Source organism: Nyctibius grandis, chromosome Z (assembly GCF_013368605.1).
Source record: "Nyctibius grandis isolate bNycGra1 chromosome Z, bNycGra1.pri, whole genome shotgun sequence".
Lineage (NCBI taxonomy): Eukaryota > Metazoa > Chordata > Aves > Nyctibiiformes > Nyctibiidae > Nyctibius > Nyctibius grandis.
In genome coordinates, this window is record NC_090695.1 from 76,477,426 (window position 1) to 76,488,091 (window position 10,666).

The 10,666-nt window shown below is 45.4% G+C and overlaps 1 protein-coding gene across 1 annotated transcript in view; it reads left to right on the forward strand.

Annotated features, from left to right (window-relative positions):
- Positions 1 to 9,419, forward strand: part of SVEP1 (sushi, von Willebrand factor type A, EGF and pentraxin domain containing 1) — a 136,967-nt gene extending 127,548 nt beyond the window's left edge. Inside the window, exons 49-50 of the mRNA XM_068422904.1 lie at positions 4,681 to 4,774; positions 6,842 to 9,419. Of these exons, the coding sequence (XP_068279005.1) occupies positions 4,681 to 4,774; positions 6,842 to 6,872 (125 nt within the window). The 3' untranslated portion in view covers positions 6,873 to 9,419. The remainder of the gene's footprint in view (positions 1 to 4,680; positions 4,775 to 6,841) is intronic.
- Positions 9,420 to 10,666: the final 1,247 nt, after the last annotated feature.

The window sequence follows — 10,666 nt, forward strand, 5'->3', positions numbered from 1 at the left end:
GTCCAATCCCCCTGCCGGAGCAGGATTGCCTAGACCATATCACACAGGAACACGTCCAGGCGGGTTTTGAGTGTCTCCAGAGAAGGAGACTCCACAACCTCTCTGCGCAGCCTGTTCCAGTGTTCGGTCACCCTCACCGTAAAGAAGTTTTTCCTCATATTTATGCGGAACCTCCTGTGTTCCAGCTTGCACCCATTGCCCCTTGTCCTGTCAAGGGATGTCACTGAGAAGAGCCTGGCTCCATCCTCATGACACTTGCCCGTTACATATTTAAAAACATTAATGAGGTCACCCCTCAGTCTCCTCTTCTCTAAGCTAAAGAGACCCAGCTCCCTCAGCCTCTCCTCATAAGGGAGATGTTCCACTCCCTTAATCATCTTCGTGGCTCTGCGCTGGACTCTCTCTAGCAGCTCCCTGTCCTTCTTGAACTGAGGGGCCCAGAACTGGACACAATATTCCAGATGCGGCCTCACCAGGGCAGAGTAGAGGGGGAGGAGAACCTCTCTCGACCTGCTAACCACACCCCTCCTAATACACCCCAGGATGCCATTGGCCTTCTTGGCCACAAGGGCACACTGCTGGCTCATGGTCATCCTGCTGTCCACTAGGACCCCCAGGTCCCTTTCCCCTACGCTGCTCTCCAACAGGTCTGCCCCCAACTTGTACTGGTACATGGGGTTGTTCTTGCCCAGATGCAGGACTCTACACTTGCCCTTGTTATATTTCATTAAGTTTCTCCCCGCCCAACTCTCCAGCCTGTCCAGGTCTCTCTGAATGGCTGCGCAGCCTTCCATTGTGTCAGCCACTCCTCCCAGTTTTGTGTCATCAGCGAACTTGCTGACAGTGCACTCTATTCCCTCATCCAAGTCATTAATGAATATATTGGATAGAACTGGTCCCAGTACCGACCCTTGAGGGACTCCGCTAGACACAGGCCTCCAAGTGGACTCTGTCCCATTGACCACCACTCTCTGGCTTCTTTCCTTCAGCCAGTTCACAATCCACCTCACTACCCGATCATCCAGACCACACTTCCTCAGTTTAGCTGCGAGGATGCTGTGGGAGACCGTGTCAAACGCTTTACTAAAAGCAAGATAGACCACATCCACAGCTTTACCACCATCTATCCTCCGGGTTACGTCCTCATAAAAGGCTATCAAGTTGGTTAAGCATGACTTCCCGTTGGTGAAGCCATGCTGAGTGCCCCTAATGATCCCCCTATCCTTGATGTGCCTAGAGACAGCACCAAGGACATCACCTTTCCGGGGATGGAGGTGAGGCTGACCGGTCTATAGTTACCCGGGTCCTCCTTCTTGCCCTTTTTGAAGACTGGAGTGACATTCGCTTTCCTCCAGTCCTCAGACACCTCTCCCGTTGCCCACGACTTAGCAAAGATGATGGAGAGTGGCCTAGCAATGACTTCCGCCAGCTCCCTCAGCACCCGCGGGTGCATCCCATCAGGGCCCATGGATTTATGGACGTCCAGGTTGCTTAATTGGTCCCTGACCCAGCCCTCATCTACCAAGACAGATTCCTCCTCTATCCTGACTTCTTCTGGGGCCTCAGGGGTCCGGGGCTCCTCAGGACAGCCTCCAGCAGTATAGACAGAGGCAAAGAAGGCATTCAGTAACTCCGCCTTCTTTTTATCCTCTGTCTCCAGGGCCCCCACCTCATTCATCAGTGGGCCTACATTGCCTCTAGTGTTGGCTTTACCTGCAATGTATTTGAAGAAGCCCTTTCTGTTGTCCTTGACCTCTCTTGCAAGGTTTAACTCCAAGGAGGCCTTAGCTTTCCTAGTTGCCTCCCTACATCCTCTGACAACAGACTTATATTCCTCCCAAGTGGCCAGCCCCTCCTTCCATGATCTGTACACCCTCTTCTTCCACTGGAGTTTGCCCAGCAGTTCCCTGTTTAACCATGCAGGTCTCCTGGTACCCTTCCTTGACTTCCTACCTGTTGGGATGCTCTGATCTTGAGCTCGGAAGAAGCAGTCCTTGAATGCTAACCAACTATCTTGGGCCCCCTTACCTTCTAGTACCCTGTCCCATGGGATTTCCCCTAGCAATTGCTTGAAAAGGCCAAAGTTGGCCCTCCTGAAGTCCAGGGTTGTAATTCTGCTAGCTATTCTGTTCCTGCCACATGAGATCCTGAACTCTACCATCTCATGGTCACTACAACCAAGGCTGCCCTCAACCTTCACCGCTTCAACCAGACCTTCCTTGTTAGTGAGGATAAGATCCAGCAGCGCTCCTCTCCTAGTTGGCTCATCCACCATTTGCATCAGAAAGTTATCATCAATGCATTGGAGGAACCTCCTGGACTGAGGATGGCTGGCTGAGTAGGCCTCCCAGCAAATATCAGGGTAGTTGAAATCCCCCATGACAGCCAGGCCCTGCAATTGAGAGACTGCTCTCAGCTGCCTGTAGAAGGCCTCATCACCCTCCTCATCCAGATCCGGTGGCCTGTAATAGACACCCACAACAGTATCACCCCCGCCAGCCTGCCCCTTAATTCGCACCCACAAACTCTCAACTCGCTCCTGATCCGCCCCTGGACAGAACTCAATACATTCTAGCTGCTCACTCACATAAAGAACAACTCCACCACCTCTCCTTAGTGGCCTGTCTTTCCTGAACAGGACATAGCCATCCATGACCACATTCCAGTCATGCGAGGTGTCCCACCAAGTCTCTGTAATTGCCACTAGATCATAGCCCCCCGACCGAACACGGATTTCCAACTCCTCCTGTTTATTCCCCATGCTGCGTGCATTGGTGTACAGGCATTTCAGGGAGCGAGCTGGGCACACCGATTTCACCCCAGGGGGATGGTCTACCTCAACACTAGAGCGTTGCCCCAGTGGTGCAAGCCCAGCTACTACCCCATCCCCCTTCGAATCTAGTTTAAAGCTGAACTGGAGGAAAAATTCATGCTTTTGTTAATGAATATTCATATTATTTGTCAACTGATAAGAATAGTGAGTCTGGGGGATAAGCTGTGTGATACACTGCAAACCCAACCATCCTTCAGCAAACTGAAATGCCAGAGTGAACATTTTAACTCAGAGCTACTGTCTTTTGAAGGGACATTTGCCTAGCACGTAATGCATCATTTCCTCTCATTTCACAGATTTTGCAGCTGTAACAGCGTAAGTGGTTGAGGAGGATAGATGGCTTTTTCGCTTTTGGGCCAGCAATTAAATCAGTTCAGACTTGACTTTCTTTTCAGTAGCTAGAGAAAAAATTCTAGTGGTCAGCTGCACCTGTGCCAAAGTCCATTCATAAAAGCTCATAACCACTGCTTACGAAGGTGTTAAACCACTTCTCATTTTACTGGTCTTGACCTTTTGCCATGCCAGAGCAAGGTGAAATGAGAAGTATTTGGGTTAACTGCTGGTCTCACAGGAATAATTATGTGCATAAAGTGAGAGCTAAAGATGTTTCATTCATATGCTTCATTCCAGAATCAGAAGTTATTTTCAACATGACAAACTTGGTGCACTTAATTGCACAGGATGGTCCACCTCTATAACCTCCTGCCGTTGTTATTTGTGTTTGGCCCAGAGGAGTCAGAGTAGTGTATTTCCATCTCCTTTCACATTCCTGTGATTACTCATTTCTGTTTCCTCTAATTCCATTTTAATCAGTGTTTCCTGATGCATATTGCTTGCAAAAATATTACCCAGCATTTGGCCTTCACTGGTCTCTTTAGATGTGTCCTCTAGATATGGCATTATCGGCTTAAAAGACTCCATGTATTTCAGCTTTCCTGTGATATAAGTGTCTGCCTTTGAAGGACTTTGTTAAGTGAGTCTCTAAATCTGTTCTGTAAATTGTATGGTGCTTTGTCTTCCAGTCTCAAAATTGATAGGAAGTCTTGAAGCTCTGACTTCTGTTTGGTTACGTGATATCTCTGGGTTAGGCTGTCACACACAAGCAGATGCAGCCATGGCACGACCCTGTCAGGTGGGCTAGAGTTTGTTCTCTAATTCAAATGCCCTGTACCACCTAGTCACACCTCTTATGGCTATCCAGTGTCTTTCGGGAACTTACTGTCATTCTCTGCTTCCTTTCCTTGTCTCCATACAGGTGCCATTGTGTAAAATCTTACTCCGTGCCTGCTGTTGATCTGTAAATGCCTTTCTAACCTTTAACTTTCTCTGTTTGTGCTGCCTTTTTCTATACTTTTTTACCACATCTGGTATCTGCTTGTCCTGGTTACTGTTTAGCTGTCACATTCCTTTAAAATAAACATCCACATTTTCTTCCTAGAATAAGGCCTATTCTCCTGTTGATCTTCTGATTCTTCTCTTCTAGTTCCTCCTCCTGCTTCCACTTCCATTCCTTTTTTTTGCCTCAACTTGGGGCAAAAAGAACAGAATTTTTAAGGCAACATAAAATATTACACTGTCTGTTTCATGCAGCTCATACACTTCAGAAGATAGCAGAAGTAGTAGAGAGGGTCAAAGTACATTCCGCAGAGATGTGCTTCTAAGGCTGCCCTTTCCAGAGCAAACCATCTTTTATAACAGACTCACAGATGATGTTTAATGTTGTAGTTTTGAGAGCAGTCCATTCTTGACAGAATAATGCAGGCTGGATTTTCAGTGCCCTGTTCCTTAATCAGCTTGTTGTGGGTGTGCTCATTAATGCAACTGTGTGTGTGTGTATTTGTATGCAGCTGTTTGCCAGTTGCCTTGCTTAAATGGTGGGAAGTGCATACGACCAAATCGGTGCTATTGCCCCTCATCATGGACTGGACATGACTGCTCTAGGTAAGTGTTGCTGAGCACTGTTCCATAGCTAGGCTGAATCACACCCTACTGAATTCTAAATCTGAAGAAAGTGCAATTAATTTTGCACATTCTGAGCATCTCTAGATCCTGTAAATCAGTGGTCATTGGATGGCTCATGATTTATGGACAATCTGGAAAGACCTTAGAGAGTACTCCACAAAATGACTGCCAACCTTCTAGAAAACTCAGGAAATGGTACATTTACATGTAAGCAGACAGGCAAACCTGCAAGGTTTAGCCTTATTTTTAATGGGGTAAATGGAAATGTTTGTTGTGATGTAATATAGAATGTTCTTCAGGAAATTTGGGTGGCCTACAGTGTACAAGTGGTTCATTTTGAACTATATGCCCCTCGGCTGGGTCCAGGTTCAAGACTGGGGGTCATGCAACAGATGTTATAAATAATAGCTCTTCTTACACCTAGTGCTGAGTGGTGTAATCATTTACAGGGCATAACACAGTGCCTCTGAGCCAAGTCCCAGTTCAAATCACCTGGCAGTGCAGTCCCTGTATCAAAAGCCCCAAGGACTGGGCTTAGATCTGGTTCACATGTGCCCTCTTTTGGAGTTTTACCAGCGTTCATGATTTGGTTTGCTGATTCATGTCTAACGGGGCCAGCAGCAGACTAGGTTTTCAAATCAGTGAGCCCCATCACCAATGGAGGCAGCATTTACAAATCTTAATTGTAGCTTTGTTTTTTAAACTTAACTTGTGAAGTTTCAGTGTTTGGCTTTGAGGGCAGTCTGGACAGGACTCAGTTTTTCTTTGGAAAGCTGTTTTATTTCATGCTGCCATTAAGAGCCGTTTACAACCCTGAAGAGGGAAGGCAGGTGGAACAGTAATGATGATGATGTGGTCCCGAATCAGATATAATAACAAAACATGCAGCATGAGTTCTCCTGCTCCCTGCATGGAATATTAATGAGGGCCATGAAACATATGCTAGCAAAAATAGTTATACCTCAACTCACACAAGCTCCTACTGAACACATTGGCCATTATCCTGGAGAGCTAAATAAATAACAGCTGAATATTATTAGTTTTCTCCAGGATACAGACAAAGCCGGTGACATAGTACATTTTTCTATTCCTGTTTCTGGACAGGTAGTGACAGACATTCCTCCCTGTCTCTCTGGTACACTGTTAATCTTAAAGCTACAGAAAAGATGCTTGTTTGAGAAATTACATAGTCCAAAATGAATAGTTTTCCTCTGTCAGCTGTGATTATATATGCCTAAGTGAAGCAATTTAAATGTACTGCTAACAAACAGTATCCAGGTTTAGACTGAAAGCTACACATCTAAAGTCTGATAGTATTTCCACTTAGGACATGAAGCAGAGAAGCCCAAACCCAGTGGATTTAGCAGACAAAAATTAGAGAGTTTATCTCTGAGGCAAAGCAAAGTTCCAGGCTATTACCAAACTGGACTCTTCTTGGGTTTTTGGGTTTTTGTCCAAGTCCACAGCTCTGTGCAGCATTGTGAAGTCTGAGAGGAGGTGGATCGTTAGCCCTGCAGGTTTGCGGTCTATCAGCTTGTCCCTTCAAGAGCTGTTTGAGAGGAGGTTTCCCACACAGGACTGAGGGGCGTGGAGGGGAGAAGACAGAAGCAAGCATTGAGATATGTTTTGTATTTTGTTAATCTTAGGCCACAGCCACTGGTGGCTCTTTACGAGGTACAATACTGTGCTGAGGACTCAAAAACAATACAGGCAGAACAGGAGTAGATGCCACGATAGCAAAGATTTGCTGTTGCAGGTTAACTAGGTGTGATTTATAAGGGGCAGCTGAAAAGGCCAAAAGGTTTTGTCAGCATCCAGGACAAGATTAGCTCCAAACCACTCTGTGATGAATCATGACTTACATTAAATGCTGGGTATCTCTATTCCCCACACCCACACTCTTCCCCTCTCAATATGCCATCTTGAGCTGTGGCACTCTAATCCCTGGTAGACTTTCAGACACCGTCCTCTTGTGCCTCACTGTTAATCTTGTTTGGTATGTTCAGTGCAGCACTGATGTTATTTTTTTTGGGTTTTTTGACACAGGAAACGGAAGGCTGGATTCTATCCCTTTTAACATCAGAGCAGCAGTTCTACATTCAGATATCTTTCTTCAGCCTAGGCACCAGGTCTTGGAATCTAATGCATTGTAAATCAAATCCATTGCTTCCCTTCTCCCCCAGCTCCCTTGTTTTGTATTTTATTTTGAGATACATTTTTACTCTACCTTTCCATTTTTAAAGAAATCCTCTGTATTTTTCATTTACAAAAGTATTATCAAATATATGCTGCTACACACACACCATAAACACATACACATACAAATGTAAAGGTTCCTACTGCCCACTGAGAAAGTGGTTGTGTACAGTAAAGTCCCTCCAATTTCTTACATACCGTAAGCTAATTAAACCATACTATACTGCCAACCATGATTAAACAGAATGTGGCAATTCTGCTTGCCATCTGCCAAAGCGTACTGCTGTCCAGCAACTCAACAGTAAAGAATAGTTACGCAAGGCTAACTGAGCCGCTAAACTTTGCATTGGGCCTGTTTCTGAACTAATGTTGATGTAAATTAGAAGTACATGTGATAAAGTCCATATTGTAACCACAGTTTCTGGTGGGCATAAGAAGAAGATTCTGTAATGTATATTATGGGATATTAACATCATTGGAGAGTGACTTAATGGAAGGCATCAGCATGAATTTTACCTGAGATTTATTGGTAAAATAGTCAAAAATGTAAAAGAAATCAGAGAACATCATGTCATTCAGAGAAAGATGGACCAAGTCTAGCCAGCTAGAGCCTTTGAGGCTTTTTGGCCTATGGGCAGTTTAGGTGAAGCTCTAAAGCTGGATAATCCAGGATCCAGCAGTGAGAAGCAGACGGACCTCTGAAACTTGCGCTTCTCACTTGCTGTGGGACTCACCGCCTGCTTGTAACCACCATCCCTTTCCTGTGTAAATGACGAAATACATGTCTAGCAGCTGTCTGCCAGTTGAATGCTTTCAATACATGAGGCTTGGGTCCCACAGTTTGCCTCTAAGAGAGAGAGAGAAGGCACTGGTTATGTTTACAGGTAAAACTGTGCTATTTGCTTACAGAAAGGTTGTATTTATGTTATGCAGTACCCTAAGAGAACTTGAAAAGGCCTCTCTCGAGTACACACACAGGCAGAAATGCTTGGCTGAGTGACAAATACCGAGAGCACTCATGCTGCCAGATTTCCCTTTCTCACGCTGTTGATCCCGTTGCACCTGAGGACAACACACACCTGAGTGCTGTCGTTAAGTCTGCTCTAATGAATTGAGATGCTAAGATTTACCTACAGTTAAGCAGAGTGGTGGAATTACGAGGTGGAAATCAGATGCATTTTTTGAGGTCTGAAGTTTGGTAATTATCATCAGCTAGCAAAAAGCCTGATCCATGAAAGAAGACGTTAGAGTGAGAACCTGAGAGTCATTGATCAGAAGCTCCATTTTCCCCAGTAATAACAGAAAAGCGTGACTTGCAGTCAGCACTGGGAAAGAAGAAGGAGAAATAAATTTTACCTTCTGTAGCATTCCTGCTTAGTTACCCTCCAGATTAAAGTGTGCACACCCGGCCCCACCCCTCCCCCAGTTATAGATTTACCTTCCTTTTATGAATGCATGAACTCGGACACCGGAAAGTGATATGACACCAAAATGAGCTCACAGTTAACAGTAACAGGGCACTAGTAAATACTAGACACATAACCGATGGCTGTTAGCCCAAGACCAGAAATGGGGAAGAAAGAAACAAGAGAAGTTGTGAGCCAATAAGAGCTTTCAGCCAATTAAAATAAAAACAGGTAGGTAAAGGAGTCATTAGGGGATCAGATTAATGTGAATGTAGATTCCTTCCCAGTGGGAGCTGCAACCAGCTGAAGAGTTGTCGTTTCAGCTCCCACAACCTTCTTTTTCTAATGGACTCTGCTAGCACGTAGCAACAATCTTCTGTCTCCCAGCTCCACAGCCATCGATGTTTACAGCTTTGACTGAAGTTAGTGTTCAGTAAGTAATACCTGCATTTCAACCCATAGTCACCACCATTTGTAGCCACTTTGTTCCTTGACCTCCTTGCTGCCTTAACAGCACATGAATGGAAGCTGTAGTGAGCAACACAGGACTTCTCAAGGGAAAGCGTGCATGGGTGAGAAAAGCAGGTCTTTATTTATACATCACTCTCATGTTTTGGCCCCTTTTCCGGTGTGCTTCTCCGGTGTGTGCCCTGGCTGCCCTGGTGATCTCCAGAGAAGAACAGCAGTGGTGAGGACAGCTTAGAGCTGGCAGGACATTGTTGGAGTCTTCAGGGCTGCAGGATTGCTTTCAGCACTCCAGCTCCACACCACTGACTAGTACACGGAGTCCCAGGATCAACGCAGTCAACACATTTCATAAGGAGATGTGGTAGGTCAGAGTAGCTGAAACTAGAGGCTGTTATATTAGTGCTGTTGATGATGTTTTGATACTTGCTGGAACACTTTCCCCTCCTTACCCAGTACTGTGTTGTCATTTATGTCACTGCTTGTTGTGTGTTTTAAACGACTTCTGTGTGATGCACTTTACACTGTAAATAAAGTTGCACCCTGTTTAGTACCCATATAGAGGCTACATTGAACTCTTTTCTTAATGCCTCACAACAAAAAAATCGACCTACCCCTTAGGAGCTGCTGGCAAAGCCTGAGTATTAGGGAAATGGAACTCCACTCAAGGGAAAAGACAAAATAATTGCCCATAATCTTAAAAGGATGTGCTGGATTAGTCCAGGTTTGGTCTTCAGGTAAAAATGCAGTTAGCACCTAATTTTTCAGATCGTTTCTGCTGCTAGAGCGCATTTTAAAACCTACAAGGGCCAAATTTTCCACTGGCATAAACAGATGCATTAAAACCTGCTTCACTCACTGCTCACACCAGATGGAGATACAGCTTGTTTTACTCTGCACCAGTACTGGAATTTTTAAAGCTATGGAGACACCCATATCCAAAGGCAGTTGAGGTAAAAAATGTACTATAGCAGAAAGAAAACTTTGTGACTCAAACAGCACGCCTCCAAACAAGGAGCATATATGACATAGCAATAAAAGGGTCTAGGGTGTGGGGTTTTTGAAGGTAATGTTAGTAAGCCTTTCAATGTTTTGATACATAGGCGTAAGCGGAGACTTGGAAGTGCAAAAGATGGTCAGTGTTTCAAAGCCTCCCCCTAAGCCACCAGCCCAAAAGGTGGTGTGAGGTTACAGACAGCGCTGTTCATGAAGCCCTGAAATTTGATGTGCATCTGATAGAAAAGGTGCAAATTTACATCTCAAATTTACAATCCTCCAAATACTGGTAATAATCCTGAGTGGGAACAGCTGGGCTACCTTCGCTCATGGACTCAGATCTTGTGCATGCTGTAGAAATACGGAGCACTGCCTTATTTAAAAGGAGGTGTGGTAAGTAATGGGGCTCTTAGCCTGGCCCTGTCCCCTTTGCCATGAAAATCGAACAAGCTAAAATACTGGAGGGAGTCTGCTGACATACGTGTCTTTCTGCTCGTGGAAGTACAGTGGGAAAAGTATGGGTGTCAGCTCTGATCTCAGGGGGGCACTGGACAGGGTTAGTGTGTGCCAGTGGTCCTTACCGTGAGGAGTTACCTTTTTACGCTGAGGACAGTTTGAGCTGTGATGTCTTTTGCATCTCAGTGCGGGAACAGTTGGTGCATCTCGGACTTGTCTTAGAGCAGTTGGGATCCTCACTGCGAAAAGGATCCCTGATGCTTTTACCGCACTGCAGATGCTTTTCTGGGAGAACGTACCCTGACCAAGCATTTCCAGCAGTGAGAGAGGCATTGCAGTACCCAGAGGCAGG